Genomic DNA, 17,867 nt, shown 5'->3' with positions numbered 1-17,867 from the left:
TTTTAAAAGAATATATAAATATAAGCATGAAAGCATTTGAGACACAAGAAATATTTGCTCCTTTTAATCTTCTCTTTTATTAAGAATAGACAATGTTGAAATTGACAGAATAAGAAAAGAGTGGCAATTAAGTTACAGATACAAATAGAATTCATTGAATATGAGAGTATGATGATTTATAGCAAGGAACTTTAAAGATTAAGGATGAAATAATAAGTGATGGGAGATTTTATGAAATTGAAAGGTGAGAATTAAATGTAGGAGAGAGCTTTTCAGAGTGTATTTTGTTTTATATATATAAATATAAGCATGAAAGCATTTGAGACACAAGAAATATTTGCTCCTTTTAATCTTCTCTTTTATTAAGAATAGACAATGTTGAAATTGACAGAATAAGAAAAGAGTGGCAATTAAGTTACAGATACAAATAGAATAGAATAGAATTAGAATTTAATTGTTATAATAGATATATTTTGATAAGTTATAGGTGTAATTTTAATAATTTATTTGATATAAGCAAGGTAAAGTGAAGATTTTAATTATTATAATTGATATATTGGATATTTGTAATATTATTTGATGTATATAAATGTCAAATGTGAAAAGATGGACTATTGTTTACCCTTGAAGGTTGGATATTAAAACTATGTACTTTATTCAAGAACAAACACTAACTCAATCGGAAATTTCTGAGAACTCTAGGAGTGGAATGGTCTGATATATAATGGATTGGAAGAAATGTATTTTCTTTGTTTCTGGAAGGAGTTGAGGTTTTAAGGAGTGACTATGGATTATGATTTGTGTTATTTTAAGTTCTCCTCTCTCCAAAGTGATTCAGACTCTTCCAGTCGCAGGGGAGAAAACCCCCGCACCGGAGTACTCCACCACGCTTGCCGATATTCCTTCCCTTCTTCATTCCTCAATTCTTCCGCTCCCTGTTCACCACCAGGCTGCTGCAATTATAAATCCAAAGCCCGGTGTCACCGGGCACAGCGCCCAGGCGACGACCAAATAATGGCCGCGCCTGTGGCCTCCGAACCCCGCCGAGCCTAGGACGCCAGCATCGGTCCCCCAGTCCTGTATATCGGAGAACAAGAAGCCTTAGGTCCATTTGAAGAACAGAAATATCTACAGAACTGGAATATTAATTTGAACGAGTTACCTCCGGGTTACCCCAACTCCCGACCTCCGAACCTTCAAGCAGGAACTGAAGACCTTACTATTTAATGCGGGACTAGCCTGAGTGTATTTTAATTATAATTTTAAATTTTAAGGGTTTTTACGTTGGTCTATGACCTTTTAGTTAATTAGGCCTATTTAATATTTGTTTTAAATTCGTTTTAAATTTGTTATTTATATTATGTATTATTTGTGTTTTTAATAAGGCTGCAAACCGCCCTGAGTCCTTCGGGAGAAGGGCAGTTTAGAAATTAAACTATAAATAAAATAAATAAATAAATAATGATTTAAGAAAAAATCTTAAAACCAGTGATTAAAAATCACTGGTTTAACAGTGAATTATAAAGGAAGAAAGTATTTTCTCAATACAGTTTGTAAAGCACGAGATTTCTACACTAATGTATTAAAGATTGGGAACTCTTTATTAATAGAAGTTAAGTTGAATGTTGAATAGATGGTGGAAAATGTAAGACAGAAGAAGGGAGGAGAATGTTTAATTCTATTATATATGATTATGATTAATTTTGTAAATGATTTATTTTGGATATAAATGTGTAATTTTAGGGGTACTATTTGATATATTTCAGGTATAAAGGAATAGGAAGATGAAATATTCTTTAACTTTGGTCGATAGATAGGAATATTTAGGAATTTGGATTAAATATGATATTTAAGAGATGGATGTAATGTTGTTATTTGGCTAATTAGAATTTAATTGTTTTAATAGATATATTTTGGATAAGTTATAGGTGTAATTTTAATAATGTTATTTGATATATTTCAGGTATAAAGGAATAGGTAGATGAAATATTGTTTAACTTTGGAGGATAGATAGTAAAATTTAGGAATTTGGATTAAATATTATATTTAAGAGATGGATGTAATGTTGTTATGTGGCTAAATAGAATTTAATTGTTATAATAGATATATTTTGGATATAAATGTGTAATTTTAATAATGTTATTTGATATATTTCAGGTATAAAGGGATAGGAAGATGGAATATTGTTTAACTTTGGAGGATAGATAGTAAAATTTAGGAATTTGGATTAAATATTATATTTAAGAGATGGATGTAATGTTGTTATATGGCTAATTAGAATTTAATTGTTATAATAGATATATTTTGGATAAGTTATAGGTGTAATTTTAGGGGTACTATTTGATATATTTCAGGTATAAAGGAATAGGAAGATGGAATATTGTTTAACTTTGGAGGATAGATAGTAAAATTTAGGAATTTGGATTAAATATTATATTTAAGAGATGGATGTAATGTTGTTATATGGCTAATTAGAATTTAATTGTTATAATAGTTATATTTTGGATATAAATGTGTAATTTTAATAATGTTATTTGATATATTTCAGGTATAAAGGAATAGGAAGATGGAATATTGTTTAACTTTGGAGGATAGATAGTAAAATTTAGGAATTTGGATTAAATATTATATTTAAGAGATGGATGTAATGTTGTTATATGGCTAATTAGAATTTAATTGTTATAATAGATATATTTTGGATAAGTTATAGGTGTAATTTTAATAATGTTATTTGATATATTTCAGGTATAAAGGAATAGGAAGATGGAATATTGTTTAACTTTGGAGGATAGATAGTAAAATTTAGGAATTTGGATTAAATATTATATTTAAGAGATGGATGTAATGTTGTTATATGGCTAATTAGAATTTAATTGTTATAATAGATATATTTTGGATAAGTTATAGGTGTAATTTTAGGGTACTATTTGATATAAGCAAGGTAAAGTGAAGATTTTAATTATAATTTTAAATTTTAAGGGTTTTTACGTTGGTCTATGACCTTTTAGTTAATTAGGCCTATTTAATATTTGTTTTAAATTCGTTTTAAATTTGTTATTTATATTATGTATTATTTGTGTTTTTAATAAGGCTGCAAACTGCCCTGAGTCCTTCGGGAGAAGGGCAGTTTAGAAATTAAACTATAAATAAAATAAATAAATAAATAATGATTTAAGAAAAAATCTTAAAACCAGTGATTAAAAATCACTGGTTTAACAGTGAATTATAAAGGAAGAAAGTATTTTCTCAATACAGTTTGTAAAGCACGAGATTTCTACACTAATGTATTAAAGATTGGGAACTCTTTATTAATAGAAGTTAAGTTGAATGGTGAATAGATGGTGGAAAATGTGTATGACAGAAGAAGGGGAAGGAGAATGTTTAATTCTATTATATACGATTATGATTAATTTTTGTAAATGATTTATTTTGGATATAAAGGTGTAATTTTAGGGATACTATATTTCAGGTATAAAGGAATAGGAAGATGGAATATTGTTTAACTTTGGAGGATAGATAGTAAAATTTAGGAATTTGGATTAAATATTATATTTAAGAGATGGATGTAATGTTGTTATATGGCTAATTAGAATTTAATTGTTATAATAGATATATTTTGGATAAGTTATAGGTGTAATTTTAATAATTTATTTGATATAAGCAAGGTAAAGTGAAGATTTTAATTATTATAATTGATATATTGGATATTTGTAATATTATTTGATGTATATAAATGTCAAATGTGAAAAGATGGACTATTGTTTACCCTTGAAGGTTGGACAGAAAAATTTAAGAAATTAAGATGGAAATATGATCTATTTTTGAGAGACTGCTTAAGGAAGAAAGACATTTTAGAAGAACCCTTGGTGAATATTGGAAGATGGAACGTTGTTTTGATATTGATTGATGAAGGTTGGATATTAAAACTATGTACTTTATTCAAGAACAAACACTAACACAATCGGAAATTTCTGAGAACTCTAGGAGTGGAATGGTCTGATATATAATGGATTGGAAGAAATGTATTTTCTTTGTTTCTGGAAGGGGAGTTGAGGTTTTAAGGAGTGACTATGGATTATGATTTGTGTTATATTTTAATTTTTGTTGTTAGTTTTATACCCTGTATTCGGTTCTGGGAAGTCCTGGGGTGGGGAGGAGGGGAGGGAGGGAGGGGGATGAGGTAGAAAATGGATTGATGGTTAATGTACAAAGATGATTGAAGAAGTATAATTAATGTAAGATCGGAGCTGCCTGGCTACCACTTCAGAATGACGGGAAGGAAGGAAGTAGAAGAGAGAAGGAGGTAGGAAAGAGAAGAGGAGGAAGAGGAAAGGAAGGAAGAGGGAGAAGAAAGGAGTAGGGAGGAAGGAGGAGAGGATGTAGATAGGAGAGGGGGAGGATGGTTGTGGAAAGTAGAAGAAGGTAGAGAAGGGAAGAGAGTTAAAGGAAGGGGGTGGTGACCGGGCAGGTCCGATTAATTGTATATGATGGTACATTAAATAGGTTATTAGATATGAATGTTAAAATAAAACTTTAAAAAAAAAAAGAAAGAAAAAGAAAAAATAATGAGCTGCTTGCAGCAATGACAGGAAATAATATAAAAAAAGTGTTATAATATACAGCTAAAATTTGTATAAAGATTATTAGAGAATTATAAGGAGGGAAAAGAGGGAAAGGAGTGCCGAGAAACTTAATGAGCTAAGAAAATATGGAATTTTTTAAGCATATGCTGTTAAGCTGATGTGATTTGAGATAAAACTTTTAAAAGAATATATAAATATAAGCATGAAAGCATTTGAGACACAAGAAATATTTGCTCCTTTTTAATCTTCTCTTTTATTAAGAATAGACAATGTTGAAATTGACAGAATAAGAAAAGAGTGGCAATTAAGTTACAGATACAAATAGAATTCATTTGAATATGAGAGTATGATGATTTATAGCAAGGAACTTTAAAGATTAAGGATGAAATAATAAGTGATGGGAGATTTTTATGAAATTGAAAGGTGAGAATTAAATGTAGGAGAGAGCTTTTCAGAGTGTATTTTGTTTTATATGTTACTTTCTTTTTTTGGTATTGAATTAACAAGCGATGGGAGACCTTTTTTAAATTAAAAGGTGTGAATTGAAGTAGGAAATATTTTATAGATACTACCTTGTTTCTTTTAGTTTTTGTTATTGATTTGTTTTTGATTAAATTAGGGATAATTACTTTTTTGGCTTTGTGGAATGTAAGAATTAAGAAAAAAATTTGTGGTGAGAAATTTATGTTTTTTTTTTAATGTAGAAGGGAGGGATAAAAAGAGGGCAAGAATGTGGGGACTAGACTATATTTAAGTGTTAATTTCAGGATACGGGGCGAAAACAGATTTTATAAATAGAAATGTGCAAATAATAAAATTTTAAGAGGGAGATATTTTTTTTCTAGTAGCCACTGATTAGAACAGTCATTTTCTCATTTCCTCTTTTCTTTTTCTCCTCTTTTCACTTTTTTTTGTAGTTGTGTTTCCAAGGCATAGAATTTAGGACAGTATGGCTGAAGTATGTATGATCACATATATGTGTATATGTATATGTGTACACACACACACACACACACACACACGTATGAACTATGTGTGATCACAGCTAATCTCTTTTGCTGGTCATATCACCCACACCAAGTTTTGCAATGTTTTCTAAAAAGGGACAAGGCTGGAAATACTGCTCAGATCAGGGAAGGTATATTCATTCTAGCTCTGTAGGATTTCAGCAAGAAAGATTTAGCCAGCCCATTAAATTTCAGACAGTCAAAGATTGGAACCAGGGGCTTCTTCCTAGTCTTCATTCTTTGAGCTATGGTTCTCCATTGATCTGAGAGAGAAATCGTTCAACTCTCCTTAGCCCTGTTTCTCTTGGATTGTGATTTCTGGTGCTGCCTTGTCTACCTGCCATTCCTTGCATGAAGGACCGAAAACGCCACATGCCTCTACTGCCAGCAATGCATTTCTCAAGCAGCCACTGATCAGCCTTTCTCCATCGCAACATCTCCGCTGCAAAGCAAAAGCAAAGACAATATCACCAGAGAATGTTTTTGCCGGGGTGGAATGGGGTCCTCTCCCGTCGCTTAGAAATTACTTGTTTCTGTACCAAAAGTGACAAAATAGAGGGGGAAAAGAAAGGGCTTGCTTTCTCTTTTTCTTCCCTCCTAGAAGAATGAAATATTTTAAGAAATATTTAAAAAGGCAGAATATTATATTTCCCCTAAAAGAGAAATGGAAATCTTAAGGGAGACAGAAACTCAGCCCCAGTTCCCTGCCCCCAGCAGATATTTGGTGCCCATTAAGAAGGACTGGTCCAGTCTATCTACAAAACAAAAGACCTTCAATTCCAGGGTGATGGGATTAAGACATGCCTCTCCAGGACATAATAGGATTATCTAGCAGCAGGGCTCACTGCATTGCAAAATCACCTGGGAACATTGCATCACCCTCTAGGCGTCAACCAAACTTATCTCAGAAAAACTCCTAGCATGGGACTACATGAATACAGCCAATAGAATACATTTCTTGCACCAGAACAGGAAGCTCAAGGGCAAGGCCCAAGAGAGGGTATAAACAACCCTCACTCTTCACTCCATGTGGTCAGCTGCCCAGGACCTTAAGCCCATGTGGTCCCGTTGATTAATAAACTACCTTTCCAATCAGCCTCCATGTTTCCAGTGTCTTTCTCCCAGCTTGGAACTGAACTAGATGGATATTTTTTCCAACACTACTGAAAAGACCTTGAATTAACTTCCATATGAGCTGATCCAATATATTTATTTATATAATTATGCCTGGCTGTCTAATGAAAAACCCATCACTTACTTCTTTTTATAGTAATATAATTAATCCAGCTGCAGTTTCGAAATCCATTACAACGCAGCCAGTTTGCACTTCAGATTTATAAGATCAAAAGCTTGAACAATGATGGAGCACTCTGTAACAAGACCCATCTGTCTATTTTTAACTCAAACCACTGTCACTGGAAATGTCTAATGAATGGTGATCTTTTACATAGCAAAATTTGCCTCGAACAATTGTAATTTTAGTGAGAGGATTAGCTTAAGTACACTTTTGCATCAAGTGTAATGATATAATGTGGCAGAATGCAACTATTTCTTGAACAAATGTATAAGTTGGAGCTGATTTTTTTTTATTTTTGCCTTCAGGTCATTGTTGATTTCTGGTGACTGCTAGACAAGTTTCTGCAGGTTTCTTGACAAGATTTTTCAGAAGTCATTTGCTATGACCTTCTTTCTAGAGTAGAAAGAAAGGCACTGGCCCAAGGTCAACCCAGTTGCTTTGTGCCTAAAGTAGAAGTAGAACTCATGGTTTCCCAGTTTCTAGCTGGTGCCTTAACTACTATACTAAATTGGTCTGTTGGAGTTGATTTAGTGACAGTTTCTTGGTGACAACATGCAAAGTGTTGGAGAACTTGAAGCAGATGGGCAGGGTTTATTCCTTAATAAAATGTGCCTTCCCTGTCTTGTCACACTCATAACATTTGGAAAATAAGGCTAAAGTTAGTGTAATACACAATTATTGTTGGGTAAATCACTGGTTCCTTTCTGATTGTTGGCCAAGCTGGTCTTATAAAATAGCTACTTACTGAACTGAATCTATAACTTCTTAAGTAAGACTAACAACAAAACATCAGCATGAGCAATACTTAGCAATGGAAAGTTTTTCAAGAATTTCTATTAGGTATCTTTTCTTTTATGTATATTGAGAACATATGCATCAAGACAAATTCCTTGTGCATCCAATCACACTTGGCCAATAAAAAATTCTATTCTATTCTATTCTATTCTATTCTATTCTATTCTATTCTATTCTATTCTATTCTATTCTATTCTATTCTATTCTAGGTTTAATTCACTTCGGTTGGGACAGCAGTGGAAAGTAGGGCTCTGTGGTGCTTAAGACAATGCTGGAGTGCAAGCTTCTCTACAAACCTGGAAAGCAGTTGTGTCTCTTTCTCGACTCGTATGACAACAAAGCAAAGGTGCAATTCCAGAAAAAAATTAGGGCTGCAATAAGGACTTGTGGTCAGGTGCTATATTCATACTTCTACACATTCTGAAGGGTTTTAGAGTCATATTCAAAGCAGTGCTCTTAACAGTGACTGAAGGGGTTTCATTAAATGGCTCTATTAAAGTGTCATCTACATGGTCTTTAGCTAGCAGGAAAATCGATGGTCAAAAAAATTGCTATCAATCCCTATCCTGACTCTTTTACTCCTGCCCTAGCTTGCCATTGGATGATAGAGAGCTGGTTCTGGATATATAGCAGAGGTGGGTTTCAGCAGGTTCTGACCAGTTCTGGAGAACCGGTAGCGGAAATTTTGAGTGGTTTGGAGAACCGGTAGTAAAAATTCTAACTGGCCCCACCCTCATCTATTCTTTGCCTCCCGAGTCCCAGCTGATCAGGAGGAAATGGGGATTTTGCAGTAACCTTCCCCTGGAGTGGGGTGGGAATGGAGATTTTACAGTATCCTTCCCCTGCCATGCCCACCAAGCCACATCCACAGAACCGGTAGTAAAAAAATTTGAAACCCACCACTGATATACAGGCTATGTTATGTGAAGTCATTGGTTGAGCCATTGCTTGGTTGCCGCCCCCCCAGTTTTTTTTTGTCAGCAGTTGATGATGTAACCATCTGCCAATCAAAACAATATGATGGAGGAATGTTTTTTATGGATGCTTAGAATCATTGGAGTAGCTTTCTGTCACAACCTGGTACTTTCCTCAGTGCATAGAATAGCTGATCCATGGGGTGGGAAATCTGTCCAATGAGGCAAATTCCCCCATTTTACTCAACAGCTCTTGAGCTTAGCACAGTACTAAATCCGTGTTCAAAAGAAGTCTATTCAGCCCTTAATCATGAAAGTGCTTCATAAGGTGAAACATGTTCTCCTATTGTACTGGATAGTTTGCCACCTTGAATCATATGTTCCATGGGACTGAATGTGGGTTCCCACCGCCCACCAAACTGCTAAACCCACAGTCAAAACAAGTCTTCCAGATAACTAACAACAGGGTTAGTTTTAAGTATGAGTTTTGTGCTCTTTCAATCAAGGAGGCTGTCGAGCAGCTTATATGTGAACTTTGGGAAGCAATGGGCCCTTTCATTCAATCCATTGTCATTTTTCCAGAAATCTGTAGCTCTTTGGCTTTGCAAATTTCCATTAGAACATTTTCCACTGGGATTGTTGAGTTAGCAGTGTTTTTAGGAGTAGTAATAATATTACTGCCTGAGACAGCTCTTCCCTGGAGTAGTTGTTGGGAAATTTCCCTTTCCCCTAGACAAATTCCAAGACGTTGACTATCCTGCATCTCTGCCGAAAAACAAGGTGCTCAATTCCCTAAAATTCCACCATCACCCCACCCCCAAAAGACCCCCTGTCATCTCTATGTTAACTTAATATGTTTAGCTTCAATTCTCACCTGCCTCTGGAGAGCGGATGAAACTGACAAGCTCCGCACAGAGTACATAATGAAGAAACAGATTTGTTTTGCAGAAGAAAGGCAGCCGATGCTTCTCCATCCAATTCAACAAGCCTTTGTGCTTTGATACCTGTATGAGCCCCCAAAATAGCAATGAACTTTTTTTAAAATAATAATAATCTGCATGAGCCAAAGATTAATGCTAGAAAAGAATCGCTATTCTGAAATGCAGGAAACCTTAAGAGAACTTTATGGCTTGTTTTCTAGAGGACAGGTGACCGCATGTGAGTGATTCTGTCAGAAGAAAAGGATGAACCATGACTTAAAATCTCTTTATACCTGAGATTAAGCATACCTGTAGCATGGAACCAATATCTTCTGGTTGCCATGGCAATGGCACAAAATTTGGCCACCATTTTGGAGACTTCCCAATGCTGATGATATAGAAGTCAGAAATACTGGACCTGAATGTGCTCTAAGTACAGAAGGATATAACAGGAGTAAAGAGTATGAATTAAGAAATGAAAGAAGGAAAATGAGTATATTGTGTGCCTGTAGAGCTAAGGGAAAGGAAAAGGAGACATAAATCTGAAGCTGCAGATTAGTGACAAAAAAACTGGAACAAGTAGATGAATTTGTGTACCTTGCTAGATTGTTTACTAACTATGGGAACAGGATGGGTGAACTAGATTTAATACATCTTATTTTCTTTTCTCTTATCTCCTCCTTTTATTTCTTTTAGTTTACTGCTAGACTGACCATTCTGATTTCTGGAGACCAAATGGTGTCCTGTCTCTGTAGCCATAAACTACAGGACAATGACCCCTGAAATAATCACACAGAACTGAAGAAGCTTCTTGGATGAGAAGCAAAATGTCTTCAAGGAAAAACAAAATCCAGTTGCCTTTTGAAAAAGCACCCTTGGGACAATCACAGAGTCTCATTTGCTCCTAAAAAGACAACATAAATAGACAGAATTTTGGACATTATGTTGAAAAACACTAATTGTTACATGCAGACTGTTCTGGGTTACTCAAAGTTGTTGATATAAGGCATAAGTATATGTGGCTACAAATTCCAATTCACACCATAAAACATTACATACTTCAAAGAATTGATCATAAAAGATAAGTATATTCTGGTCAAGCATCTTTTTCCTGTCTTGATTTGTCCTGAGACATTTTTAATATACTTTGGGCTTTCAAACATTTTTTGTACTTTAGTCTTATGGAAAAGAATTTCTAGTAATGACAATGATTAGACTGCAAGCCTGTATTGAAGCTACATTTAATATGCTATATTTCCCAGATTTGGAATAAATCAATGACGTCCATCCTCCAGTGCCTAATTTTACAACACTGAAAAATCATACCTGGTTGCATGGTAATTCTGGCCAGAGGTACCACTGACGCGTTCTGCAAATGAAAAGAGGTGTCTGACCGAACACCTGCAGAGAGAGACGAAGCAGAGGGAGATAAACCAGATTCACACATCTTGCTATGTCTAACCAGCCATATTATGGCTTAGCATGGTGTAGGAACCCAGCTGTATACAGGCAAGACTTTCTTAGCAAAGCTGTTATTTAGGCTCAGATATTGATGGGCTGTACCTCCCTTCATCATAATTACTGAGTGTATTGGCTAATGCTGAGGCAACCTCATTGGGAGCGGGTCACATTCTGTTTGACTGTAATTAATAATCTATGTTTAACAAATAAAATCAGGGTTGAAAATTGGCAATCGTTCTTAAGCAAGTAGAAATTAAAGACAAAGAGATTTCAGTTTCCATAGATATAGACACACTTATTTTCTTTCTATTCAGTGGACTTTTTGAAACACAACCCATTGCTCAAAAGAACATATGTGGAGAATGGAAGAAGAAGAAGGTAGTCCTTAATTTAAGACCACAATTGAGCTAAAATTTCTGTTGCTAAATGAGACATTTATTAAGTGAATTTTGCTCCATTCTAGGACCTTTCTTTCCACAGTGGTTAAGCAAATCACTGAAGTTGTTAACTTAGCAACACGGTTGTTACATGAATCTGGCTTCCCCATTGACTTTGCTTGTCAGAAAGTTGCAAAAGGTGACCACATGACTCAAGGACACCGCAAACAATCATAAATATGTATCAGTTGCCAGGAGTCCAAATTCTGATCACATGACTATGGGGATGCTGCAAGTCGTTAAGTGTGAAAAATGATCATAAACCATTTTTTCAGTCATTGTCACTAAACAAACTGTCGTAAATTGAGGACTACCTGTATACTCTGTATGGAGCCTTGCTTCAAGCATATCTTGAATACATTGTAAAAAGAATCAAAGCAAAACATTATCTTCATGTCCTGCCTAGAGATAGATGTAGATGTGTAGATAGATGTAATTAGTACTTACTGATTTTTTAAAGCAATGTTTCTCAACTTCGGCATCTGTAAGCTGTGTGGACTTCAACTTCCAGAATTCCTCAGCCAGCAAGATTAAAAGAAGCCTTACCAAGATCCAATCATATCCACCCCCCTTCTGTGTGCAGTGGAATGGAACTGGGGATTCTGGGTACTCTCTTGATACAACATCAGTGCCAAAAGATAAAATCTGGACTGGGATTACAGTGTTGACATATGGTTAAATTCCCACTCTCCACACCTTACCTCCAGAAATGCAATTAGTAATTCATGCTAATTGCCTGAAAAATAGATTAGGCCTAGGAGATTAAAGATGTTAACAATTTCAGGACCCTTTCTCAGAGGTAAGGCTCGGCTGTGCTGCTGAGGACATGCCCAGCTGAAAGTATTCTGTGCTTAGGATCAGGCCTCACCTTCATAAGTGTATCTTTATGTGCAGTATCTTTTTTCACTGTCTGGCTGATGCCCTTTAGTGGGCATTAGGATTTTTGCAGCCCAGATATGACAGTCATACTATATATCACGTGGGATTACAGATGTGGTAATAACAATCATGTAAGGCTCGTTTAAAACAGAATGGGATGCTTTCTTTAAAAATACAATATTTGTAGTGGATTTAGTAATATGGAAAAATGAGCAAGAATTTGTCATTGTCCCAAACCTGGTATTGTCCACATGTAAAATCTCATCAGTTATACTCCATGTGAGTAAGAACCCGTACAGTGCTTGACACAAAATTATGGCTTTTTTTCTTTTTTTTTGTATGACTGAACAACTTCCGTTATGCAGGAGAAAGAAGAGCATGCATTCTGAGAAGGATTAAATGTGGTCTCAGGTTCAGTAACTTCAACCTCTGAGAAATTCAATCGTTCCTCATTTTTTCAAAAATTCTGTTAGAGTAAAGCTAAACAATATTGGGCATACTTAGCCTTGGCTCAGAAGCTAAGCAGAATAAGGTATGGTTTGTATTCAGATGGGAGACCTCCAGGAAATTCCAGAGCTGTAAGCTAGATGGGGAAGCTGAAAACATCCCAGAAAAAAATGACAAAAACTGCTTCCATCCTGCCCTTAATAAAGCTGTGTGGATGAGTCCATGCAATCACCATGAGTGGAGCCCATCTTAAAACTGACTTCATTTAACAAGTCTGGCCTGAAAAAAAATGGATCAAATCTCTAACTTTTGCTGCCATCTAGTGCCATCTATCTATATGTTTTATCCCAAAATAGTAGCTATATATTAAGTCTTCACTGGGATCAAGTATATGTCTGAACCTAGAGAAGAAAACATTGGAATCTCTCCTCAGTGATCCTGTACATCTGTCTGATGTTGTGTTATCACCACTTCACTGAAAGTACTAGAAAAAGAAAAAAGAAATAATTCAGATCATGGTTACCAAATTTGCATAGCGCTGTAGGCCAATGTGACAGGTTTTTGATAACTGGTTCATATACAGAAAATGGTTCTTGACTCAAGAGGGAAACTTACAGGAAGATTCAGGAATGTGTTGAAGAAGTCTGTAAATATTTCATCTTTTAGCAGAACGGACAAATGCTTGCTGCCAATCAACTCTGAAAAGAGGAAAAACTATTATGACATTAATGTGCAGAAAATGTGAACTGGAGCTGATATATTATCATCCCTTGGGATATTTGCTTTCATATTCCTACAAAGAAACTAGACCAGTGATGGCTAACCTTTTCGTCACTGAGTGCCGAAAGGGCGCGCGTATGCACACACCCATAATACAATGTGTGCACGACCCCCCTTGTGCACCCTGCTCCCCTTTGCATGTACACACAACAACCCCCCTCACTGCATGTGCCCTGCCCCCGCATGTGCGCATGACTCCCCAGCAGGGGCCCCACCCCCCATGCATACATGCGCGGCTCCTGCATACACCCTACCCCCTGTGCATGTCCAGCAGAGTCCCAAAAACCAGCCAGCCAGCAGGAGGCACACGCACATGCGTGATGGAGCTGAGCTGGGATGACGGCTCGCATGCCCGCAGAGAGGGCTCTGTGTGCCACCTTTGGAACGCATGCCAAAGGTTCGCCATCACGGAACTAGACTATACCACTAAAACCTATGTGCTTAATTTTCAAAGATGGTACATGCAGGGCCTCGACTAAATTTACTGTTGTATCAATTTGATCTTCAGAAATACACCCTGGAAGGTTCCACTAGTATGTCTATCTCATCTGGAACCTAGGAAGCGGTAAAAACTCTATGTTCTGTTTGTCTTTAAAGGCAAGATAGACAGGTCAGGAAAAAGATTGCACAAGATTAACTGGAACTATGATCTATTATTACATCTTATAGTAACATACATTTGTTGCCTACGCTTTGTTTGTGTATCCATCATCTTTGCCTAGTTTTGGCAGAGGTGGCTCTTTTCGTGTTCAGAATAAGACTTATACTCTCCAGCCTTCATTGCAGAGGAATATACCAGTAGTAGTGGGTAAGATAAACTGATACAAGCCTTTTGCAAATGGCTAACTGATAAGAAGTTAATTAGGAAAGTACAGCTGTACTCTTCTGGGGGGAGGGAGGGCTGATTAATTGAGAAGACTGGCGTATCTTTGATTGTGGGAACCATCCTTGATTCCAAATCTTTGCAATTTGTTGAGAATCAAGCGACAGAGAGATTGATTTCTATTGCCACTTAGAGACTCTTTGCAGAAAGGTGGAACAGGAATATGAAGAGCAGACAACTCACTAGCTGTATTCATGCTGAGCTTGTCCTGAAGAAGACTGTTCCCTACTGAGCATTCTGTTAGGTTACAATGCATTAGATCTCTTGTTGTTCCAGCAGATTCCACATTCCACCAAGACCCTTTCCTCCAATCAAGATCTCTCCAAATGTTTTCAGGTCATATCAATTCCACTTCAACAGTTTTCTTTTACACAGTTCCTCTTCTTACCTACCAGCCTTAATCCATCATTTTGTGAGAGCAGCTCCCTATAGAGATCCCAAGGTGGAGTAAGAGGAGAAGATGATGCCCTATAGCTGAAAAATCTCATTTCGTTAACCTACATTTTGTGTAGAGAACTTTCTATGCGGTTCATATTTATTTGTCATATTTGTATAGCTGCCCACCTCACATAATGACTCTGGGGGCACTCAATGGATTGGAGATCTGAATGTACATGCTTCCTATGCGGGATGGCCTATAGACATAGATTTTGTATGGACACCTATAACGAAATATGGGACTTGTTCACACAGAATACAGTAGGTGTTTTTTTAAAAAAATGATAATTTTATACATGTATTAGAAATACTTATCTGCTTGAATAATAATTCATTAGATAATTGTTTATAGAGTTCCATTTCTTCTTAAAATGATAATTTTTTCTTTGTCATATTTTTTACTTTCTATTTTTTTCTTTTCTTTTACAATGCATAAATTCTTATGGTTTTTTTTCCCCATTTCTTTTTTGTCACTATTTTAAAGGCAATAAAAGAATAAATTAAATGTATAAAGCAATAAGGGGTGAAGTTGGCAATATAATTATTACGTCAGATGCAGCTTCTAGGGAAACACAGAGCAGACCCTTATGACAAGGAAAAGGATGGGCAAAATTTCCATTGATTTAAAGTGGCAGGAGAAAAAGTCCAAGAATTTAAACCCTGGATCTGACCCATGCATAGGACTTGATTCCTGCAAGAGGCAGCCATGTCAAATCAGGGAAGCTTCAGCAGTTGCCAAATGTGAGATTCAATTTCCAGAGGGTTGGTACTAGAGGGTTGCCTCTAATCTATGCAAACTAAACCTTTCTTTGCCATTTGGTATTTACAGAGCAAAAGTGAGCCATCCAATGATTGGTTCATGAGCCATTGCTTAAAGATTTTCATTTTCCATAACACAGAAGTAGGAAGTTGAATAATCATTTAAGCTCCCAGAAGTTCAAGTGCCACCTTTTTCTTTGCAGCTTACCAAATAAACCTTTTTTGGTGTTTATGATAAAGGCTGTTCTTGATTCAAGGTCTTCTCAATTTCTGCACACAATCTATTATCTTCCATCAGTTGTGCTCTCTGCCCAGTACTGGCAGTGAAACTTCTGAGTCATAATGTACCCAACTTTAGTAATATTTCACCTGTAAACATAAGAATGAAACCTTGATGCAAGGAGAAATGAAAGAAAAAAGCAACTTTGGTGTTAGAGAGAAACCTACACCTTCTGTTCCTTTAGTTCTGCAAATATTTCTTGCCATGACAGAGTGTCATAAATAAGTACCATTCTTGATAAACACCACAAAGGAACTAACACCCGCTTTTTCCTTCCTGTGTGTGTGTGTCTATGCTTCTCAAGAGGTGCTAGATCACATTTTGCTGGGCCAAAACTGGAAGATCAATAAACTGTTTGGGCCCATATGATAACGATGATTTCAGTATGTGCCTTTCAACCATTTCTGGTAATTCTGAGCTTTATTTTCATTTAACTACTCTTTTCACTCTGCTGCAAAGAAAGACCACAGTTCCTCTACCTCATTCCAATAGACTTCCAAGAAATAATACAGTAGGGTCCAATGTCTAGAGTTCAGTTCAAGAATGGATTGCTCTTCTGTTATACACCACACTACTCAAGCATGTATTTTTTAAGTGAACTATTACTATTATTTATTGAACAGTAGTTTACTCAAAGAGAGAAATGACTACACAAAGAATATACAGTATTATTAGGAGAAACACAAAAAATTGTATAAAAAGTAGAAGGCAGTTACCAAAAAATCTTAAAGTTGTTCTTAATTGCCACATATTATAAAAGTTAACAAAATCATATTGTTGCAATTGACGTAATGAATATAATCTGTCTAAGCATGATAAAAGTGTGATTCTTGCCTTTGGAAATTCATCATTATAAGATTTTTTTTCCCAATAGAGTGTTTTTTCTAATAAAAAATTTGGGAAAGCTTTTTGATCCACAAACCATTTAAACATTGTTAAATGTTCAAGAAATTTCCAATGTTGAGCAATAATTGGTTTATTACCAATAGCAAATAGACATTCAGCTTTTTATTTTGTGTTGCATAAAGGGATATAATAAACCCTGTTCTGAGAAACATTCAAACATTCAAATCTTTGGTTGTAATAATACTAATTTCACTAAAAATGTGCAAGAAGGCTGTTACTCCTACTGTTATAGTGGGAGTTAAATGCCACTAATATAACAACTTTAACTTGTAAAATGTATAGTTCTTCGGGTGCCAGCTTTAAGAATCTTGTCCATTTTTGGTAGTGGTGTATAGCAAAGATAGTGATTACACAGAGATGTAAATTCTAGAAAAGAGCTCATTTCCAGGATTATTTTCCTGTTTCATTTATTTCCCTATTAAAACCAAAGTTATGGCTGTGGAGGTATTAGTTTTCATTTAACCCTCAGATTATTTACTATGGATAAAATCTAAGACTGAGCTACCAAAAGTCAGCCTCAGGAAAAAAGCAAGCTGTTACTTTGAATATAAATAACCTAATGATTCATTAGATGTCATCGAGCAGGTTGTGTTTGATCTCGGAGGGCTGGGGGCGTGGCCAGGGTGGGCGTGGCCAGGGTGGGCATGACAGCATTCAGAATAGAATAGAATAGAATAGAATAGAATTTTTATTAGCCAAGTGTGATTGGACACACAAGGAATTTGTCTTGGTGCATATGCTCTCAGTGTACATAAAATAAAAGATACGTTCATCAAGGTACAACATTTACAACACAATTGATGGTCAATATATCAATATAAATCATAAGGATTGCCAGCAACAAGTTATAGTCATACAGTCATAAATGGAAAGAGATTGGTGATGGGAACTATGAGAAGATTAATAGTAGTGCAGATTCAGTAAATAGTCTGACAGTGTTGAGGGAATTATTTGTTTAGCAGAGTGATGGCCTTCGGGAAAAAACTGTTCTTGTGTCTAGTTGTTCTGGTGTGCAGTGCTCTATAGCGTCGTTTTGAGGGTAGGAGTTGAAACAGTTTATGTCCAGGATGCGAGGGGTCTG

General features: G+C 35.7%; 2 protein-coding genes across 3 annotated transcripts in view; one reads left to right on the top strand and one right to left on the bottom strand.

Annotated features, from left to right (window-relative positions):
• The window catches only part of RGSL1 (regulator of G protein signaling like 1), a 41,719-nt gene extending 26,828 nt beyond the window's left edge, over window positions 1-14,891 (bottom strand). Inside the window, exons 1-5 of the mRNA XM_058174687.1 lie at window positions 14,792-14,891; window positions 13,356-13,438; window positions 10,843-10,917; window positions 9,471-9,600; window positions 5,928-6,032 (exon numbers count right to left, since the gene is read on the bottom strand). Of these exons, the coding sequence (XP_058030670.1) occupies window positions 5,928-6,032; window positions 9,471-9,600; window positions 10,843-10,917; window positions 13,356-13,438; window positions 14,792-14,891 (493 nt within the window). The remainder of the gene's footprint in view (window positions 1-5,927; window positions 6,033-9,470; window positions 9,601-10,842; window positions 10,918-13,355; window positions 13,439-14,791) is intronic.
• RNASEL (ribonuclease L) overlaps window positions 1-17,867 on the top strand; it is a 107,707-nt gene that overhangs the window by 56,881 nt on the left and 32,959 nt on the right. The window lies entirely within an intron of this gene.

The sequence above is a fragment of the Ahaetulla prasina genome, chromosome 3, assembly GCF_028640845.1.
Source record: "Ahaetulla prasina isolate Xishuangbanna chromosome 3, ASM2864084v1, whole genome shotgun sequence".
Classification (NCBI taxonomy): Eukaryota; Metazoa; Chordata; class Lepidosauria; order Squamata; family Colubridae; genus Ahaetulla; species Ahaetulla prasina.
This window is presented reverse-complemented; position numbering and strand designations above follow the sequence as displayed.